Source organism: Crocuta crocuta, unplaced genomic scaffold (genome assembly GCF_008692635.1).
Source record: "Crocuta crocuta isolate KB4526 unplaced genomic scaffold, BGI_CrCroc_1.0 scaffold3, whole genome shotgun sequence".
NCBI lineage: Eukaryota > Metazoa > Chordata > Mammalia > Carnivora > Hyaenidae > Crocuta > Crocuta crocuta.
The window spans coordinates 8,445,652-8,469,775 of NW_027529934.1; the positions used below are offsets into that span (position 1 = coordinate 8,445,652).

A 24,124-nucleotide genomic window follows, 5' to 3' on the forward strand; every position below is an offset into this window, starting at 1 on the left:
CCCTTACAGGATTTTTATGGTTTCTAGTCTCACATTTAGGTCTTCAGTTCATTCTGGGTTTTTGTATATGGTGTGAGAAAGTGGTCCAGTTTCATTCTTAATGCATGTAGTTGACCGATTCTACCAACACCATTTGTTGAAGAGATGGTCTTTTTTCCCGTTGCATTTTCTTTCCTGCTTTGTTGAAGATTGACCATCTACATGAGGGTTTGTTTCTGGGTTTTCTGTTCTGTTCTATTGATCTCTGTGTCTGTTTTTGTGCCAGTACCATACTGTTCTGACTACTGCCACTCTGTAATATAACTTGGAGTCTGGAATTGTGATTACTACCACTCTGCAGTGTAACTTGAAGTCTGGAATTGTGATACCTCCAGCTTTGTTTTCTGTTTCAAGATTGCTTCGGCTATTAGTCTTTTGAAATTCTGTGTGAATTTTAGGACTGTTTGTTCTAGTTCTTTGAAAAATGCTGTAGGCATTTTGATAGGGATTAGATTTATCTGTAGATTGCTTTGGGTAGTATAAACATTTTAATAATATTTATTCTTCCAGTCTATGAGCATGGAATATATTTTTTTCTTCGTGTCTTCAGTTTCTTTCATCAGTGTTTTATAGTTTTCAGGGTACAGGTTTTTCACCTCTTTGGTTAGGTTTATTCCTAGTTAATCTTATTTTTGGTGCAGTCGTAAATGGGATCGTTTTATTAATTTCTGTTTGTGCTGCTTCATTGTTCGTGTATAGAGATGCAGCGGATTTCTGCATATTGATTTTGTATCCTGCAATGTCCCTGAACTCTTCTAGAAGTCTTTTTGGTGGAATCTTCAGGGTTTTCTATCTGTGTGCCATACTGTCATCTGCAAATAGTCAAAGTTTTACTCTTCCTTTCCAATCTAGATGCCTTTTATTTCTTTTTGTTGTTTGATTGCGGTCACTAGGATTTTTAGTACTACGTTGAATAAAAGTGGGGAGAGTAAACATTTTGTCTTGTCCTTGACCTTGGGGAGAAAGCTGTCAGTTTTTCACCATTGAGTATGATGTTAGCTGTGGGTTTTTCATATGTGGCTTTTACTGTGTTGAGGTGTATTCCCTCTAAACCTACTTGATTGAGGGTTTTTATCATGAATTGATATTGTGCTTTGTCAAATGCTCTTTCTGTTTCTGTTGAAATGATTATCTGGTTTTTATCTTTTCTTATTGATGTAATGTATCCCTTTGATTGATTTGTGAATATTGAACCACCCTTGCATCCCGGGAAAAAAATCCCACTCGATTGTGGTGAATAATATTTTTAATGTATTGTTGAATTTGGTTTGATAGTATTTTGTTGAGGATTTTTGCTTCTGTGTCCATCAAAAATACTGGCCTGTAGTTGTCTTTTTTGTAGTGTCCTTATCTGGTTTTGGTATCAGGGTGACACTGGCCTCATTGAATGAATTTGGAGGTTTTCCTATTTTTTGGAATAGTTTGGGAATAGGTATTAACTCTTAAATGGAATTTAAATCTGATGGAATTCACCTGTGAAGCTATCTGGTCCTGGACTTTTGTTTGTTGGGAGTTTTTTTTATTACTGATTCGGTTTCCTTGCTGGTAATCATTTTGTTGACATTTTCTGTTTCTTCCTGCTTTAGTTTTGGAAGGTTTATGTTTCTAGAAATGTATCCATTTCTTCCAGTTTGTCTAATTTGACATAAAAAGTATCATAATATTCTCTTACAGTTGTATTTCTGTGGTAGTGTTATTTGGCCTCTTTGATCTGTGATTTTGTTTGAGTCCTTTCTCTTTCCTTGGTAAGTCTGGGTAGAAGCTTATCAATTTTATTTACCTTTTCAAAGAAGCAGTATCTGGTTTCATTGATCTGTTTTATTGTTTTTTAGTTTTTATATTTCTGTTCTAATCTTATTCCTCCCTTCTGCTGGTTATAGGTTTTCTTTGTTGTCCTTTTTCTAGCTCCTTTAAATGTAAGATTAGGTTGTTGATTTGAGATTTCTCTTGCTTCTTGAGGTAGGTCTCTGTTGCTATAAATTATACTTCCTTAGAACGGCTTTTGCTGCATCTCAGGCTTTGGACTATTGTGTTTTCATTATTGATTTTTTTTTTCCTTGTGGTTGATTTTTAGTTTTATAGTATTGTGGTCAAAAGATTTGCATGGTATGATGACTTCGATCTTTTTCAATTTGTTGAGACTTATTTTGTGACCTAATGTGATCTATTCTGGAGAATGTTCGGGTGCCCTTGAAAAGAATGTGTATTCTGCTGTTTTGGGATAGAATGTTCTGAATATATCCAATCCATCTGGTGTAATGTGTCTTTCATAGCTGCTGTTTCCTTCTTGATTTCCTTTTTGGATGATCTGTCCATCAGTGTAAGTGGGGTGTTAAATCCCCTACTATTATTGTTTTACTGTTGATTAGTGCCTCTGTTTTAACTTTTATGTATTTAGGTGCTCCCATGTTGGGTACATAGATGTTATATCTTGTTGGATTGTCCCCTTTATTACCATATACTGTCCTTTTTTTTTTTGTCTCTTGGTACAGTCTTTGTTTTAAAGTATGTTTTGTCTAGGGGCACCTTGGTGGCTCAGTCAGTGAGCCTCTGACTTCGGCTCAGGTCATGATCTCAATAGTTTGTGAGTTTGAGCCCCACATCAGCCTCACTGCTGTCTGTGCAGAGCCCACTTGAGATCCTTCACCTCCTCCCCCCACCCCTCCCATATGTGTGCTCTCTCTGTCAAAAATCATAATAAACTTTTTTATGTCTGACATAAGTATTGGCTACTTGGTCTTTTTTTTTTTTCCTTTCTTTCTTTTGACATCTAAATATTTTTCCACCCCCTCACTTCCAATCTGTAGGTGTGTTTAGATCTGAAATGAGTCTCTTGTAGGCAGCAAATATATGGATTGTTTTTTCTTAATTCACTCTGTTACCCTGTGCCTTTTGATTGGAATGTTTGGTCCACTTAACATTCAAATTATGATAGGTTTTGTTGCCATTTTTTAACTTGTTGTTTTTGTAGGTTTTCCTTTCTCTCTTTCATGGTTTGCTGGGTTTCTTCTGTGATATACTTAGATTGTTTTCTCTTTATTCTTTGTATACCTATTAGTGGTTTTTGATTTGTAGTTGCCATATATCTTCTGCATATAGTAGTCTGTATTAAGTTGGTGGTTGCTTATGGTCCCACCCCCTTCTTTACTCCTTTCCCCTCCCACATTTTATGTATACGTTGTCATATTTTACATCTTTTTATTTTCTGAATCCTTTGATTTTTTTTTTTAATATTTTTATTTATTTCTAGGAGAGAGAGAGACAGCGTGAGCAGGGGAGGGTCAGAGAGAGAGGGAGACACAGACTCCGAAACAGGCTTCAGGCTCTGAGCTGGCAGTCAGCACAGAGCCCGACGTGGGGCTCGAACCCACGAACCGCGAGATCATGACCTAAGTGAAAGTCGGACGCTTAACCGACTAAGCCACCCAGGCGCCCCAGAATCCTTTGATTTTTTTACAGAAATACTCTTCACTGGTTTTGTGTTTCCTACTTTTCATACTTCACTTATGTATGGTCTTTCCACTCTGAGAGTTCTCTTTAGTGTTTCTTGTAGGGCTCACTTAGTGGTCTTGAACTCCGGTTTTTGTTTTTCTTAAGGAACTCAGTCTCTCCTTCTGTTCCAAATGATAGCCTTGCTTGGTAGAATATTCTTGGCTGTAGATATTTTTCCTTTCCAGCATTTTGAATACATCATGCCAGTCCCTTCAGGCTGCCAAAAATTCTGCTGAAAAATCTACTAATAGTCTTACGGGGTTTCCCTTGTATGTACCTGTCATCTTTTCTCTTGTTGCTTTTATTTTTTTTCTTTATCTCTACTTTTTGCCATGTTGATGGTTGTGTCTTAGTGTGGACTTCCTTTGGTTGATTTTGTTGGGGATCTCTGTGTCTCCTGGATCTATATATGTTTCCTTCCCCAGATTAAGGAAATTTTCAGCTATTATTTCTTCAAATGAATTTTCTACCCCCTTTTCTCTCTGTCTTTCTGGGTTCCTTATAATACAGTGTTATTATGCTTGATGGAGTCATTGAGTTCCCTGAGTCTATTCTCATTTTGCAGAATTCTTTTTTCTCTCATTTATTCAACTTGATTACTTTCCCTTCCTCTGTTTGCTAGTTAATTTTTTCCTCTACTTCTTCCATCCTGCTATTTAGTCCATCTTCATATTTGATTCGTTCTATTTTATGTTTTTAAGCTCTTTCATAAGGGTCTCACTGATGTCTTGCACTCTTTTCTCCAGGTAGTATCTCTATCAGGCATGTTACTTACACTTGTTTTGCTTAGGTCTCTTGTTGTGGTTTTGTCCTTTTATTTGTGGCATGTTCTTCTGTCTCCTCATGTTGCCTAATTCTTTGTGTCTGTTTCTGTGTGTTAGGCGAGTCAGATATGTCTCTTGATCTTGAAAGTAGTGGACAGGATGTGTACTTTTAACAAGGAGACACTGGTCATCCTCCACAAGGGACTCCCACTGTCACAGAGACCAAGTTGGCCAGGCCCACTCCAAAAGTGTAGAGACAGGTGGTTAAAACCCTCTTTCCCTCTACCTTCATCTTCATTGATGAAGAACTTAAAAAGAAAAATCCTTCCTGTTCAGTTCACGCTGCTGTAACAAAGTACCGTAGACTGGGTAGCTTATAAATAACAGAAACATATTTCTCACACTTCTGAAGGTTGGAAAGTATAAGTTCTAGATTCTGGCTGATTCAGTGTCTGGTGAGGCTCTCCTCTCACTGTATCCTCCTCACATGGCAGAAAAAGCAAAGAGAGCTCTCTCTTTTTTTAAATAAGGCACCGATCCCTTTCATGCCCCCCAACCTAATCACTTTCCAAAGGCTGTGCCTCCTAATACTGTCACATTGGAGGTTAAGATTTAAAAATACTAATTTGGGGCAGACAGAAGCATTCCATACATAACATTCTTCATCACTGAAAAACAGGAAGTTATCCCACCTAAACACCTCAATTCTTGAGGAAAAGGTTTTTTTTAAGTTTACTTAGATAGAGAATGAGGTAGAATTTTGGACCTGAAGTGGGCAAGGTGGTGGAAAGAAGGGCAAATTGGCAACAGTGCTGCCCACTGTTTCAGTTTTTTTTCCCCTGAGACTTGGCTGTTAGAGCCTCCGTAGAATAAACTGCACTGTGCCTTCATAGCCCTAACCTTGGAAAAACATTGTGCCTCAAACTATGTGCTATCTGTATAAGATAAAGAAATCTTCCAATTAGAAAGATTGAAAGTAAAGACAGCAGTAAAGCTATATTAGGCAAAAGAAGTACAAAATAAATAGGAGTAACAATATTAATTTCAAAATAAACTTTGAGAAAGCAGAAAAAACAAATAGTTCACAATGTGCCAATCCCCTCCTATTAGAAGGGCTAATGTATATACTGGCAACACTAAAATGGTAATGTGAGAAAGTAGCAAAGGGACCAAAAAAAATCTTAAACATTAGGAAATTAAACACTTGGTTCTGAATGAAAGTTAAAAATTACAGACTGTTGGGGCACCTGAGTTGCTCAGTCGTTTAAGCATCTGACTTTGGCTCAGGTCATGATCTCAGTTTGTGAGTTCCAGCCCCACATCGGGCTCTCTGCTGACAGCATGGAGCCTGCTTTAGATTCTGTGTGCCCTTTGCTCTCCTCACCTTCCCTGTTGACTCTCTGTCTCTGTCTCCCTCTCAAAAAATAAACACACATTAAAATTTTTTTTAAAAAATTACAGACTGTTTAGGTTAACAATGTCAGAACTCGTGGAAGGCCAGAGGAATTGTTATTTATTCAAAGGAACATCAAATACTTGTATTATTGCATAAGTAATAGTTTTTTAAATGTGCAATCCAGTAATTTTCAGATCAGGAAAATTGAACAGATCTAGAGTACGAAGAAATTAATAAAGATCAGAAATTGTAGAATTAAAAGTGATGAGTAAAAATTTTAAATAACCCTTTGTAAAAGATAAGTAGTTCATCCCAAGGTTAATTAAGAAAATACTAAATACTGTAGATTCATGCTTCTTTATCAAAAACACATGTGCTTAGGTGGGTTTGAGAATTTGTATTGTTTCATATTTTAGAAAAGTAATTTGGTGCACATACCATAGCTCGTATGATACCTCTAGCACATCGAAGCAAACCCCGTATTCAAATTTTCTTGCTATATCACGTTAATGAGTTTTATAGGAGAAAAATACTCATTGGTTTACTCATTGGTTGACTTAGTAGAGGTTTAAAAAAAAGCATTTGATGGGGTGCCTGGGTGGCTCAGTCGCTTAAGCGTCCAGCTTTGGCTCAGGTCATGATCTCGCAGTTCATGGGTTCTAGCCCTGCGTCGGGCTCTGTGCTGACAGCCAGCTCAGAGCCTGGAGCCTGTTTCAGATTCTGTGTCTCCCTCTCTCTCTCTGCCCCTCCCCACTCACATTCTGTGTGTGTGTGTGTGTGTGTGTGTGTGTCTGTGTCTGTGTGTGTCTCTCTCTCAAAAATAGATAAGCATTTTAAAAAAAAAGAATAATATAGTTTATAGAACCTTTCATTGTTTTTACTGAAGGATAGTGTTAAAAAGTCTTAAGAGTCTGAGATTTTACCATACTTGAAATCTAATGATTCAACCTAATGGTAGAAGACACAAGACTTCTCAATCAGAAACAAAGGCTGTTACTACTCATGGGATAGTAGGCATCTTGAGCTTCATGTTTATATTGGTTCCTCTGTGTCCTTAAATTTTGGGGAGACAATGTGGAGCATGTCCAGGTGGATACTGAAGGCATAGTGAGTTTGTGTTCCACTCGACGTACTTGGAGTTTAGGAAACTGTCAATCTTAAAAGGGAAGCAGCTGGCAAAACTGCCACCCTATCTTTTTTACTATCCTCATTAAACAAATCTGCTCCCTGCCTTGGAGGAAGATCTTTTTTTTTTTTTTAAAGCATTTTTTTTTTTATGATTTATTTCTAGGAGAGAGAGAGAGACAGCGTGAGCATGGGAGGGTCAGAGAGAGAGGGAGTGACAGACTGAAACAGGCTCCAGGCTCCGATCTGGCAGTCAGCACAGAGCCCAACGCGGGGCTCGAACCCACGAACTGCGATATCATGACCTGAGCGAAAGTCGGACGCTTAACCGACTAAGCCACCCAGGCGCCCCTGGAGGAAGATCTTATATCTACCTTCCAAGGTTATTACTTGGTATTCAGACCTCCTTGAAAAGATGTTTAAAGAACTTGGAGAGTCACAAGATATTGAGGGAGAATTGGCTCAACAGATAGAAGACTTGATGAAATATAGAGCCATACCCTGTTTCTTGGTGGGAGGTTCCATTATCATTTCAATCAATTCCTTGTTAGGAAGCCCATTCTCCTTGAGTAAATTGTATAGATTTAACATTATTTGATAAATTAGACTTAAAAAGTTAATTGGAAAAAATAATTGCTGAAAAAAAAGCCAAGAAGAATTTGAAAGGTAGAAATACTAGTTGAACCTACCACATGTTAATGAAGACTATTGTAAGATTACGGTAGTTATATTTACATAATACTATTTCTAAATTAAAATATTTATTAAAAATGCAGAATGGATTTTGGACGGGAAAGGCCATCTTACAGAGACTAGCACAAGAAGAAACCAGATATGACCAAGAAACAAAAACAAAATAACCTTTTTGGGCAATAATCAGTATTAACAAAGTTAAAAAAGGAAAAGGACAATAAAACTTGCGACTTGTTTGACTAGGAATTAATAGCACTGAAACGTTAAATTCTTAGAAATTAAAGAGAACAGTGGATATCCAGATAGAAGAATAGGCAAAGGAAATGTAAATTAAAATAATAGGCTGCTGTAACAAAAACTAAGGTAATATTGGTATAGTTGTAAAATGCTTGCTGTGATTCCCAGAATTGAAGAAGATATGGAAAAATAGATTGTCATATATTTAGTGCTGGTGTACATATAGAGGAAGTGCAACTTTTCTGTAATGCACTATGGTGCTTTTTAAAAAGTTGATGCCTTTTAGATTTAAAATTTATTTAAAAAAAATTTTTTTAACGTTTTTATTTATTGAGAGAGAGGGAGAGATACAGAATCTGAAGAAGGCTCCAGGCTTTGAGCTGTCATCACTGATCACCACAGCCCGATGCAGGGCTTGACTCAGAAACCGTGAGATCATGACCTGAGCTGGAGTCAGATGCTTAACCAACTGAGCCACCCAGGCACCCCATATTTAAAATTTATTTTTAAGTAATCCCTATACCCATCATGGGTCTTGAACCCACAATCCTGAGATCAGTAGTCCATGCTCCCTCCACCAACTGAGCCAGCCAGGTGCCCCAGATGTTTAATTTTAACCCAGGAATTTAATTTTTTTTTTTTAATTTTTGTTTTTAATGTTTATATTAGAGAGAGAGCAGGGGAGGGGCAGAGAGAGAGACAGAGACAGAATCTGAAGCAGGTTCCAAGCTCTGAGCTGACAGCACAGAGCCCGATGCTAGACTTGAATTCACAAGCCATGAGATTATGATCTGAGCCAAAGTTGAGGCTTAACTGACTGAGCCACCCAGGCGTGCCCCCCCCCCCACCAAGAATTTCACTTAAGTGAATCTTTGCTGAAAGAAATAAGCCAACATACAAAGAGTCTATGGCAGTGTTGTTTTATAATTTAAGATTGGCCACAAGCTAAATGTTTATTAATATAGTATTGCTTAAGTTATATACTACATCCATCCAATGGAGGAGTCATTAAGATTCACTTAGATTAATACTTAAAGAAATAGAAGATGTATATAAAATATTTCACATTTTTCTTGGAACTTGACGTTCTCTCTGGAAATCTTTTCTACCCATACTCTTGGTTGTCTCCTTCCTAGTTTCATATCTCTTTTTAAATGTCACTTAGGAGTATGGCTTTCCTAGTTCACTGCATGTAAGTAGTGATCTCGCATAGTGTCCCTGTTTTTTTTTTTGCTTAATTTTTCTTGACAGTATTGTCCTTGACATATTATGTGTTGTTTAGCTTTGTTAGAATTATAATACAGCTATTTGAATATAGCTCTGTAAATATAGGACAGCTGTCTCTCTTGCGTATTTTTTCTTCAGTACCCAGAACTACATAGAAGGGTCCTGACATATGATTCTTGAATGTGGAATGTATTTATAAAACTACTAAGTGGAAAAAGATTAACTGTATATCATAAACTGATAGCACTTTTTTGGGGAAAAAAATTATTTGTTTACATATTACACATAAAATCTCCAGCTGGAGAATTATGAATAATTTTTACTGCTCTTTTTTCTGCCTCAAGTGAGAACATGATAGTTTTATTAATCACTGAAAACAAAGATAATTAATATTATGGAAATAGGAAAGGGTGACATGTGGGCCTCCTTTAAGTGTAAAAGAATTTACTAGTCCCTGTGAGGGTAAAATTACTGACACTGCCATGTCTCCTCCTCTTGCAGGTAGCACCTCCCCCACCTCCACTTACTGATACACCTGATGACACGGCAAATGCGAGTGGGAGTTTGCCAGCAACCATGGGAGGACCTCTTCCTCCACATTTGGCTCTTAAGGCAGGTAAGGGACTTGAAAGTGTGCATATGACAGTGGATAAGATACACATGATTCTGCTTGATTATGATCTTTCTCATTGGATGAAAGAAATTACTACAGTAAACTCATAATGTTGAGAGGACCCAGGGCCTTCATAAATTTATAAATACCACCAGTGATTTCTGTTACGAAGTGTGGTATAGCTTCATTCCTTGCTCTCATTAGCTTTTACAAATTTTTTCATTTTGAGAAAGTTTTGAGAAAGCATGCATTTGAGTGAGGGAGGGAGGGGTAGATAGGAAGAGCAAGAATCCTAAGTTGGCACCACACTGTCAGCACAGTGCGGGGCTTGAACTCACCATGAGACTGAGATCATGAACTGAGCCAAAATCAAGAGTTGGATGCTCAGCTGACTGAGCCACCCAGGTACCCCAGCTTCTACTAATTTTTATCTCTGGCTAGATTTTGCACAAGCTAGAACATTTGATTAAAGGGTCTTATTTATTGCTGTTTCTTTTATATTTTATTTTATTCATTTGTTTTAAGTTTACTTAATTTTTGAGAGACTGCGTGAGTGGGGGAGGGACAGAGGGGGAGAGAGAAAATCCCAAGCATGCTCCGCACCACCAGCATAGAGCCTGATGTGGGGCTTGAACTTATGAAACTGTGAGATCATGACCTGTGCCGAAACCAAGTTGGATGCCTAACAGACTGATCCACCCAGGCACCTCTATTGCCCTTTCTTATTTCTGACTTATTCCTACCAGATGACTTTTTACTTTATGGATCCAAGGTGTTTCTCAATTCTATATATTATCAAAGCTTTTATTGGTCTTCCCAGTGTAGGATAGACTAATTAGGATCTTGGTCAAGCTGTTTAAGTCGCAGATCCAATATTTAGGAAATGAGAATAACGGTAGTATTTACTTTGTTAGAAGATTGTTGTGAGGAGTAAATTTTTAAAAAAGGATGTCACAGTTTTCGTGGAGTTAATAGGCAGTATTCACTATCTTTCTCTGCTTTCTTACCGAGATTCATCACTTTCTTACACCTTTTCAGCTTCTCCTAATCCCCATCACTACGCTAACAGATTTTTCTCAAGGTTATAGTTAGCAAAGAAGCAGTTGTAACAGATTTAATCAGGTATCAAGTTTAATCAACTTGAAAATGTATGCTGGATTGTCAGTAATTTATGATCATTGCCAGTGGCTCTCCTCTACATTCCAGCATTGGGATTATCAATTTAGACCTATGCTTTTATCATGAAACACTTTTCAAGTAAGTCATGAGGGTTTGGGGCCCATTTCCAAATAATTGAAACTTTGGCTTTTTAATTACGGAATGCCAAGATCTAAGAATATTCTTTATAATATTTAGGATCTTCCTAAAGATTGATTCATTAAAGGAATAATTTTCTTTCCTTACTAGAAAATAATTCTGGAGCCTCTGGCTATGGTCCTCCTGGGCCTACCTGGGATCGAGGAGCCAATTTGAAAGATTATTATTCAAGAAAGGAAGAACAAGAAGTACAAGCGGTAAGGCTGTCATCCTTTGTCACATATCTGGGATTGTGACTTTTTAAATGGTCTTTTGAGACTGCCTGTTCACACAAGACAACATAAACCTGATCTACCCATTAACTCTGGTCACTAGGACTGCCTGTGAAATAAAACAGTATTTTTCAGGTGGTAGAATGTGTCCTCATCTGCTTTACAGGAAATGTAGTTACCTCAGTAAACCTCATTTTGTGAGCAATTAGAGTAAAAATGTCTTAATAGGACAGCTTAGTTTTCCACTTAATATATTTAAAGTGTTAAAGCCAACACAATATTTTGTCAAGGTTTCTTGGGAACCGTTTAAGTACAGTACACTTAACTAATAGCTTGTTTATACAGTAGAACCACTAGATGAGGTAAAAGCTAATTCTGGTTCAATTCTGACTAGGATTAGAAACTTTAAAAATCACTTTTGCATTATAAAGGATGGCACAAAGAAGATACCGTTAAAAATGTTTATACCTTATTTTTAATGTTTATTATTTTGAGAGAGAGTAGAAGAGGGTCAGAGAGAGAATCCCAAGGAGACTCCACACTGTCAGTGCTCAAATCTGTGAACTGAGCTCATGACGTGAACTGAAATCAAGAGTCAGACAGTTAACCAACTGAGCCACCCAGGCGCCCCTAAATTTCTTTACCATAAATATGCATAACTAAACCAAAATTAATGGAGCCAAATTTAATTATCATTGGTTCAACAGACTTTAGAGTCAGAAGAAGTGGATTTAAATGCTGGGCTTCATGGAAACTGGACATTGGAAAATGCTAAGGCTCGTCTGAACCAGTATTTCCAAAAAGAAAAGATCCAAGGAGAATATAAGTACACCCAAGTGGGTCCTGATCACAACAGGTTTGCTTGTTTCAGTCTTTTCCTTCTATAGTAAGTTAGGTTGTTTTGTATATTCATTGTTCTATTTTTGTACATGTTCTCTGATTCAGTTTGTGGATTAGAAGTGAATTGTGAAAACAGAATAAGTTCCACAAGAAAATTGTCCTTGATTTGTAATTAGTTTACTAGCATTTTCACTTAGTATTTTAGAAGTTATGCAAAAGTCTGCTGTTTGTGTTGCTAGACTTCTGAGGTTCTCCTTTGTATCTGTGAGATGCTAAAATCATAGCCACAAGTGGTGGTTTGTCCCTGATGGGCTTAAAAATCAGCCCAAAGTGCTGAGTTTGTTAACTGTCACTGTGGTACTGTTAAAGATAGTTATAAGGCTTATTTATTGGGTCAGATTAGACACCTCAAGTTTCAAAGTCTCAGGTAAACTGCCTTGCATCTAGATCCAAATTTCCCTTTAACTTTGAAAGTTGCCAGCTCTTTAGAGTCCTGTTGAAGTGTTTAAAGGCTTATTGTAAAGCTGAAGGATAGCTTTAGTCTTTGTACGTGTGTTATATTAGCCTACTTTTATCCTGTTAAATCTATAAAACTGAATGTAAAGGGAGGTTATTATAACAGTTGACAGTATGTTTCTCAGCCTGCTTGCTGTTCTTCCTGAGAGCATTCCAGGGTGTAGTAATTATTACTCCCAGGAAGGCTCATATGGATTAGACTCTTCTGGGGGCACTGTATTTTTATTGGAAGGGGAAAGAAGGCTATGGAAACCTTCTGAATGATTTAATTTGCTGTCCTTTATGTGAAATAAATTATTCAAAATGCATTAAAAGTATTTCCCTTGAAAATCAGAATGTTCTCCCTTCATTGCATCTAGTAATCCTAAAATAATTATTACCAAAAACAAAATTTGACACTATGATCAAAATGATGTTTAGAGCATGGTTCCCCCTGCTTCCTACTGTTTGTTCAATCCTGAATTCTCAAAATACATAATTCTGACATCAGACTTTTTTAAACCCTTGGAGGTTATAAAAGAAAGATCCATTTGTTGATTTTTCTTTAATACATTGTCCTTCTGAACTGATTTGAGCTTATTAGTATCACTTGGTGACTTTAAGACCAGATAATTTAAACAAAGCTTGTTGTAAAACACGTTTTGATACCACTATAATTCCTGATCCAAAGAATTGAAGAATTCAGGATATGACAATGAGGGAGGCAAAATACCATTGGGGGAGCTAGGACAGCATCTCCTTATGTCCTTTATTTAAAGGCATAACAGACAGCAACACCAGAGGTCTGTGTTCATACACACATGTGCTGCTGCTTAGGCTGAACTAAGCAATCACATGGAAAACTATTGTAAACTGATTTCTGGTGTCGCTGTTCCCCCTAGGTGGAGGAGAATGAGATTGAGTGCTGACTTTAAGCCTGGCTGAGAAACATACTGGCATCGGTGTCATTAATGAAAGGGTGGATGTTGTTCCCCTGAAAGCCAGTGGCCTTTGACCCCTGAAGCCGCTGTGCCTGAAGGTCAGTTCACAAGAGGTATAGGAAGGAGTCTAACATTTATTTTTTTCTTAAGCCTTACCTAACCTTTTATTCAAAGCACAAAGTCAAGGCTAGAATGTACCTGAGCAGTGGAAGGATCAGATAGCATACAGTTTTCAAAGGACAGTTTTTGCTTTATTGAAACCTAAATTTATTCCCTGGAATCTGTTAACAATTTCAGTTCTAATTGTCAAAAAAGAAAATCTTGTTCTTTGATTTAAATAAGTGTGATACAAGTTTTTTGTTATCAAGGGCTGCTTCCAACTGCAGGCAGATACCAGACCCCCGCTCAGGAGCCACAGATACGTGCACAGTGTTTGTATGTTCACGTGTATGTGTGCATGCACACAGATCAGCATCATTAGTAGGTGGCCCATGCAAAGTGATCTTAAAATAATCACAATTACCATTTCAAGAAATTGGGGCCTATTTTATTTCTTGCTCCAGGCTAAATGAAAAATTCCTTTTCATTGAATGTGTTCTAGCTATTCAGACTGCAACCTTTGAAGTAAGTAACATAATCTAAAACCTTAACATTTTCTTTTTTGTGAACAGTTGGCTTGTCAACTTGGATTATGGTTGTCTTGTGCCATGTTGTACATTATTTTAAGTTTACATATATTTGATTTATTCTAGGATTGAACAGAATAAGTGTTTACAATGTTTTTTTTTGCTGTGACTTGCCTAAGCAGTTGGAAAGCCTGCCTGATTTGGGAGTCCTGGATTTAGTAATTTCTAACAGTGAAATTCCTAACCTTGTTTGTATATGTTGTTACAGGAGCTTTATTGCAGAAATGACCATTTATATCAAGCAGCTGGGCAGAAGTAAGTCTTACTGTTTTTTGTGATATTCTGAGTTTTCTATAGTGGAGTAATAGTCTTGAGCCACACATATGTGTTAAGCTTTATTAACTGAAAGAATAGTAATTGAAAGGTAGCATCTGGGGTATTTTTAGAATACTAGTAATTCTATAATTAGAGGGCTCAGTTTCCTGTTTGCATGTGAAAAAAAGATCATGTTCCTATATTTCAAAGGGTAAGAAGAGATGGTAGTTAGGCTGTTTAGGAGTCTGCCAGTGTCAGAGAGCTTTAAAACTTTTTTAATCTTTCTACATGAAAGTGTTTCTCAGTTTGTTCAGGTAAAACTAGCAAAGTGAAATTTAGAAAGGAGTAAGTTAGATGATAGCATTTGAAGCCAAAGATGGGTGTGTAGCATTTCAGAGTCATGGAGTCAAGAAGAGGTGAGGAAATTACCCAGAGTAAACACAAATAGGTTGGAGTTACTCATAAAGGAAGTAAAAAGGCAAAGATCTGATCATGTATTCTCTATTGTAAGACCAGAAGTTTAAAGCAAGCAGTGTTAAACTGGAAGGAACTATCCCTGTGTGGCTGGTTTAGTCACTAATGTTGCTGGGACTCCCGTTTACTTATCTGCAAATTGAGAGAAACAGCCTAAGATTCTTTCTAGCTTGAGAATTCTGCAGATAACACCAATGATTTAAATTTATAGTATATGAAAGGCTTTTCTCATAAAATCAGACCTTCAAATCATCAGGAGACCATGTTGGATTTTTTTATCCTAGACTTTAAAAATAAGTTAGACTTTGAGTGGATGAGATGTTAAGGGAAGAGATATAAAGGCAGTCTAACTTGTACCATTTTCTTGAAGAATTTGAGTAGCTGCAGGCTTCAGTCTGGTGCCAGGAACAGCAAACTATAAGCCTCTGGCCAAATATAAGCTCACTACCTGTTTTATAAACAAAGTTTTATTGGAACATAGCTACAGTCATTTGTTTATGTCAGGGGCTAGCAAGCTTTTGTAAAAGGCCAGATCATAAATATTTTAAGCTCTGTGGGTCACATTTATCACCTTTTGTTATTTTTGCCTTATATTTATAACTTCTAAAAACAGATCAGCTGCTTTCAGTTCCTGAAACCATAGTTTGTCAAACTCTAGTTTATGTTGTTTATGGATGCTTTCATGGTTTCAAGGCAGAGTTGAGTGGCTATGACAGACTCCATATGGCCTGCCAAGTTTAGCTATTTATTATCTGATTCTTTATATAATATCACTGATTCCTGGAATCACCACTTTGGACCCATTTTCATTCCTTATTCTGTTTTTCAAAAGTTAAACTATGTTTTCTTTCTGTGTTTTAATACCAAATGATATAAATAATGACAAGTCTGTTGAAACAGTTTAGCTGCTTTAATAATGAGGATTTGTCTGTGTTTTTTTATAAACATGTAATCAAGATAATATGCTGTTAATGGAATTGCTCTTGGTTAGCAGTTAGAATGAAAAGAACTTAACAACTGACTCTTATTTTAAGGGGGGATTTTTGTACCTAAGCCCATTAGTTGCTTATGATGAGATTTTTCTTTACTCAGATGATTTATTCTACTGTCTTTGGTAATCCTGACCTTAAATTATAGGGATTTTCGCACGTGAACATGGATCAAATAAAAAACTGGCAGCACAGTCCTGTGCTCTGTCACTTGTCAGACAACTCTACCATCTTGGAGTAATTGAAGCTTACTCTGGACTTACAAAGAAGAAAGAAGGAGAGACAGTGAGTCTTTAGACTTAGTAGCCCAAAGAAATATTCTAAGATTCCATTTAGCTTTTGATTTGTATTTGGCTAAAGAAGTTTAATTCATAGTTTTAGGAATCTTACCTCAAAAAATGGAAATGGAAATGGCCCATCTAATCCCCTCTCTGGCATGATACTGTGTTCAGAGTGGGCAATAAGTAAATAATCATTAAAGTCATTCTTTCACGACAGGGAACTGACCTATTGTTAGTTTTAGGAATTGTGGACCTACTTAACTATGTGCTCTTAACCTTGCTATAGTAGTTTTGAGTAGTGCTCAGATCTATGTTACATAATTTTCATGGCTATCCTTTTTCGGTAGGTGGAGCCTTACAAAGTAAACCTCTCACAAGATTTAGAGCATCAGCTGCAGAACGTCATTCAGGAGCTAAATCTTGAGATCGTGCCCCCAGTAAGCATACAGTTATTTAATACACCTTTGTATTGAACATCTCTAGTCAGATAAGTAACTGGTATTGCTTTTTTTGTTTTCCTTATTTTTTAACAGCCTGAGGATCCTTTTATGCCTGTTGCACTTAACCTTGGCAAATTAGCTCACTTTGAGCCATCTCAGCGACAAAACCAAATTGGTGTGGTTCCTTGGTCACCTCCACAATCCAACTGGAATCCTTGGACTAGTAGCAACATTGATGAAGGACCACTGGCTTATGTGAGTGCAACATTGTTTTTGAGCTCAGACTCTTGTTTAAGCTTTTGAATATATTTCATTAAGATGTCCACATTATAAAAAATTTTTAGTTTAAAGCTAAGTTACGTGCTTTTGACTGTTGCCTTCCCATTTTATAGGCTACTCCAGAACAAATCAGCATGGACCTCAAGAATGAGTTAATGTACCAGCTGGAACAGGATCATGATTTGCAAGCAGTAAGTCATTGAAATATTTAGATATATGGTGCCCAGAGCTTCAGAACTTTATAGGTATGGGCAAAAAAATAAAAATAAAAACAGTGAATAATACATTTAGGAATGGAGATCAAAGGTATTTATCGAACCACTAATTGTACTTGCCTTTGAAGATACTTGTTTTGAGTTAAGGGCTTGGAATTTTTTTTTTTAATGTTTATTTTTGAGAGAGACCTTCAGAATTTATTATTTCTTCTTTTTAATGTTTATTTTGGCGGGGGGGGGGGGGAGACATAGAATCCAAAGCAGGCTCCAGGCTCTCAGCTGTCAACACAGAGCCTGATGAGGGGCTCGAACTTGCAGATGGTGAGATCATGTATGACCTGAGCCAGAGTCACATACTTAACTGACTGAGCCTTAACTGACTGAGCCCCCCAGGTGCCTCAAGGACCCGGGATTCTTATATGTAAATGGAGACATTTGGGTAATAACTTTTCTTGGCGTTTTTAATTATTTTCTGAGTAAAACAACATTAAAACGTTTTCTAAGAAACGGAATATTTATTGAAAATGAGAAAGGAAGAAAATAAGGATGTGGACAAGGCCACAAAATAGATTCTTCAGAAACTTAGTGAAAAGAGGTAATTCTGTTGGAGATATAAAAATGTACATTGTTTTATAGGAAAAATGTGGGTTTTTTAAAATTTTACTTTATTTTATAGACAGAGTGCAGAGGCGGGGGAGAAGGGAAGACGGGAAAAAGAGAATCTTAAACAGGCTCTGCACAGCTCAAGAGTCTGAAGCAGGCAGGGCTTGATACCACGACCCTGGCATCATGACCTAAGACCGCAATCAGTAGTTACGCTCAACCGACTGAGCCACCCAGCCGCCCCCTAAAAATGTATTTTGAGTATGGAGCTAGTGGAAAGGAGTGTTTATTTATAGAGATAGGAAATTTTTTTAGGTTTAAGACAGTTGCTTCTAATGTATATGTTGCTGGAAACTTGATTGATGTGTAACTTTTATAAAACAGATCTTACAGGAGAGAGAGTTGCTGCCTGTGAAGAAATTTGAAAGTGAAATCCTGGAAGCAATTAGTCAGAATTCAGTTATCATTATCCGAGGTGCTACTGGATGTGGTAAAACTACACAGGTTCCGCAGTTTATTCTAGATGACTTCATCCAGAATGACCGAGCAGCAGAGTGTAATATTGTTGTAACTCAGGTAAGTAGTAAGCCAGCTTAGAAGGAATGTGTCTGGGGTTGATAGAGTTTGGGTGGTGGAAAAACCTAGAGGCCAGGCTATTTCTAATTCTTTGATTAACTCCCCTTTGTAGCCACATAAGGTACTGAAATTGGTAGAACGTTAAAGCATTTAAAATTAAAAAAAAAATAAAGAATTTAAGTCTTATTCTAATTTCTTTCACTGATGGGCCAAACTGAGCCATGTGAGTGATTCTTTTTGTCTAGGCTAGAGTGAGTCTTTTTTGACCTTGAATCAGTCAGGACTGAGGGTACTTTCTCCTTAAGTTCACATGCGAATCTTTACTGTTTGGCAGGTTCTGTTATTAACAGTTGGTATTTTTTAAATTCATTTAAAGTTTATTATGACTCTTAAGATGTACCTATTTTATTTAGTATTTCTCTTTTAGTAAATTAAGGCACAAAAAGATATTAAATTGCCCAAGTTATTAACACAAGATGCGGTGTTTTACATTGTATTACTTTATTAGCAATAAGTGATGCCTGTTAGGGAAAGGTTCTTAGCTCTTCCAGACCTTCTCAGGGTAAAGCAGTTCCCAGCAGCTCTAATCCAGTACTTCTGGCACTTAGCATTGCAAGAAGCCAGATACCACCTCTCAGGCTGGTTTAGACTGTGACTTAGGGATTCTTAACCTGGGACACATAACTGATACTTGGGAAGGAGTTGCAAACCTTGAAATAGAAAAAAAAGAGTTTGTGCCTGTGCATTTATGTGTATATGTTCAAATCATATTTCTGAAATTGAGGTATATTTTTCAATTGGTTTCTGTGTTTGATGTGACAGTGGGGGTTTTTCAGCCTAGAAAAGAATCACTGAAGGAATGAATGTTGCATTTAAAATCAGTGCTATCTTAGACTTAAGAAATATGGTAGGTCTACATTTTTTCTGTGCAAGGACCCTTAGCTTTCTTCTTTTTCTCAAAATGTTCTTTGATTGCCCTTCCCACTCCCAACACTGACTGTGAATGCTTTGCCTCACAGTGAAAGTTCTAACCCCAAATACTGTGATCAGTAAAATATCCTTGCTCTTACTGCTTGCTTACCTGTCTTGTAGGAGGTATATTGTTAGAAGACAAGTTTTAAGCTTTGCTCTGCCCTCGCTCCTTACTACCACTCTCTACTTGTAATCTGAAAAATAGTTCAGTTATATAGGAAGAAATGCAGAATTTAGCAGATGAGCTGAAAACCTGTGTTCTCACTCAGAAGTTGTTCATGACTCAGAAGTCATGAATAAAATAAAACTGCTTTCTGCTCAAGTGAGAAGGTGTGTTCTCACTAGCCATCTAATAAATGTCAAAGCCAAGTTGACGTAGCCAAAAATGGCTTTTGTGTGTTCTAGACAAAATTGGCTTTCATAGTACAGTCTTCAACTTTTTATAACTTGCTTACAAGCTTGTGTCCCTTTTCAAATGATTTGGACATTTCCAGTGGCTTGATCTGTAAAATGTACAGGTTTTATGTGTATAGGCTATAACAAATATAAGCAGTGAGCAACAGGTTGGAAGGGTGGGTAAATGTTTTACTTCTCTGTTTATGAAAACAGCTTTCATTTCTCTTATTAGTCCTCTTGTATTCCCTGGTAAGTGATAGAATCATGAAGTTGAAAGATACTTCAGAGAATTATTTCATCTTCTCTGGGTGGAATGTTTATAAGAGGTGGAGAGTTATGCTTGAAATTTTGCATCCATTGGGAATGTACCTTGTGTTCTAATTTTGAACAAGTGATTCTGAACTATTACATTGAATCTTTTTGTCCTAGTGCTTGTCCCCAAATCAGTTTCTGATGATTTTTTTTTCCTGTAATAAGTCTTTTAAAAGTTTAAAAATGTATATGATGTCCTAGTATGTTTCCTTTGCTTTAATAAACTTTTATGCACTTTGCCATACTCCCCTCAGGAAAAATCCCATCAGATTGTTTATGATTAGAAAACCTTTCTTCAGTATGTATTTTAAATGGTTTCTTTGTTTTAAAGTGAAGACTGTTGAGACTGGAAGCTGAGAGGTCAGAAGCATACAAAAATTAAGGGAAGAAGATTACAGGGTCATTGGTCTTCTTGCTCTTTTGATGAATAGTCCTCTTGACATTGATGTTTTTTGTGCATATTCAAGAAAATGTGGCCTATAGTGCTTCTGAGGATGGTTGTTTTAGCATCTCCTATGTTAATTTGTAAACTCTTCCATCGATGGCTTTCTCAAGTCTCTTCTGACAGTTGTGTTTGGGGGCCATAGATTTAAGAACTACAATAGGTAGTTGTATAAGGAATATGCCATCTCCTGTCTGTAGTCATTTTAGAAGGCTGAAAACTACAAAGATGATAGACCTGAAAGTGGCCCCAAGGAGATAAAAGCAACCCTCAAGTACCCAGTAGCATATGAATATACCCCCAAAGAGTCAAAATCCTAATTGATTTGAAGTTCTTCTAAAAGTCAGCTAGTTAGTAGAAATGTTGAAAACTTTAGGAAAGACAAAAATAGCAAGGAGATAATAGTGGTCAGGAATTTGCCTGTTTGTAGAATGCAGCGAACTTCTTGAAAGGTCCCAAAAAGCATTTATTTTGTACTTACTAGTGGAATATCATTTTCACGTTTCCTGATAAAAGTATATAGCCAAACTCTTCTTGAAGGATAAATACAGAGCTCAGTTCTTCATGTAACGTTTATTCACAGTTAGTGAGGTACAGAGTACAGGTCAGTAGTGGTCAGTAAAAACTAGCATAGGTCAGCAAATCAGGGCACATAAAGCAGAGTATAAGCTCAGGAAAATTCAACATGTGTTCAAGAAGACATCTTTTAGTCCCTTACCTTTGTGGACAGGATAAATATATGAAGTAGGTGATTGCGTACTTACCTATATTGGTTATTAGCCCCATTACCTCAGAGACTCTTAAATTATGGATAGAAAATTCAATAAATCATTTCTTTTGTATTCAAAGGATATTGATAGCTTTAGTGAAGTTATTGAGCTTTTGTTTTGAACTTTTTTCTTTTTAAGATTATTATTCCTTGATTCTTAACTGTCATAACCTGGGATAACATTGGTATTTAAATATGAAAGTCCGAAAAAGTTTTCTCAAGCAAGGAACTAAAGTACAACCTTGCCATCAAGAATTTTTTTTATATAATGTTTTATTTATTTCTGGGAGAGAGAAAGTGTGAGCAGGGGAGGGTCAGAGAGAGAGGGAGGTACAGAATCTGAAACAGGCTTCAGGCTCTGAGCTAGCTGTCAGCACAGAGCCCAGCGCAGGGCTCAAACCCACGAACCATGAGATCATGAACTGAGCCAAAGTCGGATGCTTAACTGACTGAGCCACCCAGGTGCCCCTGGACTGCCATCAAGAATTTTTTGACAAAATCAAATTCAAGTCCACACTGAAGCATTTAGTCTATAAGTCTGCATGTACCTCCATATCTATCTATACCTCCGGGATATCATAATAGCCATAGTATTCACCATGTAACTATTGTGTGCCTACAAGAATATGGACTACTTCAGAAGATATTATTTTGAGAAAAATTAAGGTCCAACACTTAAAACAGTAGCCTATGGCATTCCCACTGGGTTTAGCATATTTATTGCTGGAAACAGCAATATACACTTCAGTTTTCCTTGCCACGTAAACCATGAACAGGAGTGATTTCATTTAGTTTTCTAACTCTAGTACTATCTGTGGCACCTGATAGAAATAAGCAATGAATAGTTACTTTGAGTTAATAAAATGATTGAATGAAAGGTGGCCATAGTACATATGGCAAAGGAGAAGCTTATTTACGTTTTAATACCTATACAGCTCAGTTAAATAGATTTTTAAACATGTGCCTTCACTTCAGTAGTCATTTACAGGAACCAGCTCCTCCTGCGTGCTCTGCCCTCTTTCCTACTGGAAAAATACTCTGAATGTCGTTAAGAGTTTAGGCCAATGGTGAAGAAATTTTATCTTCTATAAAAACCTTCCTTTATATACAGAAGGAAAAACGGCATTTTTAAGAGTCTGCCACAGAATTAAGTGGTAATTGTTTTTGTTCTAATTTATTCTAATTTCAAAGTTTGCTGAAAAGCTCATTACAGTTATTGTTTGTGTTGATTGTTGACCTGGCAGTGATCTGGCAGTGGGACAGATTTACTATAGTAACTTAATCACCCCAATAAGTGTAACTGTAGTGTTTTAGCTTTTGAATGAGTTTCTTTTTATGTTTTCTCAGCCCAGGAGAATAAGTGCAGTCTCCGTGGCTGAGCGAGTTGCATATGAGAGAGGAGAAGAGCCTGGGAAAAGCTGTGGCTACAGTGTTCGATTTGAGTCCGTCCTTCCCCGCCCTCATGCCAGCATAATGTTTTGTACTGTCGGTCAGTAATGGGTTTTATTTTAGTCTTTCACTTGGGGTTTATATTGTGGTGTTTTTGAAGAAAATTTGGTAACGGTGCAGTGTGTCTAGAAATGAGAACTCAGGAGCCAGTCTCAATTCCAGTTTAGGTAGAACTTCTGACACTTTTTTCCAAATTGGATAGCATGATGTTACCTCTTGTTGTAGCTAGGTTACTGAAGTTGTATCTTTTGATACTCTTTTCATCAAACAAATATGTTTCAGAGTTCACTGTTAACCTTTTTGGTAACTTAAATATACAAGTTGCTATGTCATTCCTAAAATGATGGTGGGGTTATTTTAACTGAAGCATAGTGACTGTCTAAAAGTTTGTTTCTTTGCACTTGTTGTACTTCCCTACTTTAATCAACATAAAAACTCATCCTCAGGTGGTACTCCCATTTCCTTTTCCAGGTGTGCTTCTAAGAAAATTAGAAGCAGGCATTCGAGGAATCAGCCATGTAATTGTGGATGAAATACACGAAAGAGACATAAATGTGAGTAACTTGAGAGTTAAAGTACTAATGCTAAGATTCTGAATAAAAAAAATCAAAGTGGAATGTTTTTCTTTCCCTTTTCCCACTTTATATCTTCTGTCAAAATCAGAAACTTCAGTCTCTTAGTAGACCCCTGTTTTTAGCCAAGCCAGTAAACCTTTTTTTCTTTGTTAAATGCACCTAATTCTGAAAGTAGAGTTCTCTTGTTAAGTATCATTGCAGTGGTTAGTAAGAGCATAATTCAGCAGCTGAACTATTTATGAATGAATCACTGATAGATTTTTAATAATTTTTCTTTGAACTGGGTGTGGTAAATTTTATTATTTTTAAACTTAGTATAATTAGTAGTGTCTTCTTGGATGTTTGCAGCTCTTATCTTTTCAGATGTTAATAATCATGCTCTAATTAGGAAACTAGAGTTTATTTCACACCTTTTTTTTGGTCTTTGGCAAAACTTGAATATAATTACTATATAATTGTGTGGTTTGACTATTTTACATATCCAGAAATGTCATTGAGTAGACAATATGTCATTCAAACTGTTACCAAGCCGCTGTTGTTCAAAACAGTCACTGGCATGCATGCCCTTTCTTCAGATAGGACTCGTATAGCTATTGTTGGTAGCCATGTTTACTTTGGCAAAACTTTGACCTTTATGGTGAAGCTAAAATTGAGTAAGAATTGGTTTGGTTTGGTTTATCAGATAAATTTTAAAATCTGAAATTTAACTTTTCAGCAGGATAAAATTGTCATTCAAAATCTCTTGAAAACTGTGGTCTTTAACTTAAAATGAAGTGTTTCAAAACTGTCTTTGCTAGACAGTGAAGTGCATTCCAGTGTTTTTAGATATTTATTCCAAATCATACTGGAAACATTATGGATCATCATTACCATTTTCCTTAAAAAAATAAAAATGAGTGGTTTTGGTCAACCTTCCTTCAAAGACTGTCAGGTCTATATTAATGTACCATTCACAGTGAAAAAATGAAAAAGTGCCTTTGTAGAAACTTTCTGTTCTCTTTCGGATGAACCTTATCCTAA

General features: G+C 36.8%; 1 protein-coding gene across 1 annotated transcript in view; it reads left to right on the top strand.

Moving 5' to 3' along the window:
- DHX9 (DExH-box helicase 9) overlaps window positions 1-24,124 on the top strand; it is a 53,260-nt gene that overhangs the window by 13,549 nt on the left and 15,587 nt on the right. Inside the window, exons 4-14 of the mRNA XM_077763361.1 lie at window positions 9,475-9,589; window positions 10,994-11,100; window positions 11,823-11,971; window positions 14,286-14,332; window positions 15,944-16,080; window positions 16,424-16,513; window positions 16,610-16,771; window positions 16,909-16,986; window positions 17,998-18,189; window positions 22,428-22,569; window positions 23,001-23,083. Of these exons, the coding sequence (XP_077619487.1) occupies window positions 9,475-9,589; window positions 10,994-11,100; window positions 11,823-11,971; window positions 14,286-14,332; window positions 15,944-16,080; window positions 16,424-16,513; window positions 16,610-16,771; window positions 16,909-16,986; window positions 17,998-18,189; window positions 22,428-22,569; window positions 23,001-23,083 (1,302 nt within the window). The remainder of the gene's footprint in view (window positions 1-9,474; window positions 9,590-10,993; window positions 11,101-11,822; window positions 11,972-14,285; window positions 14,333-15,943; window positions 16,081-16,423; window positions 16,514-16,609; window positions 16,772-16,908; window positions 16,987-17,997; window positions 18,190-22,427; window positions 22,570-23,000; window positions 23,084-24,124) is intronic.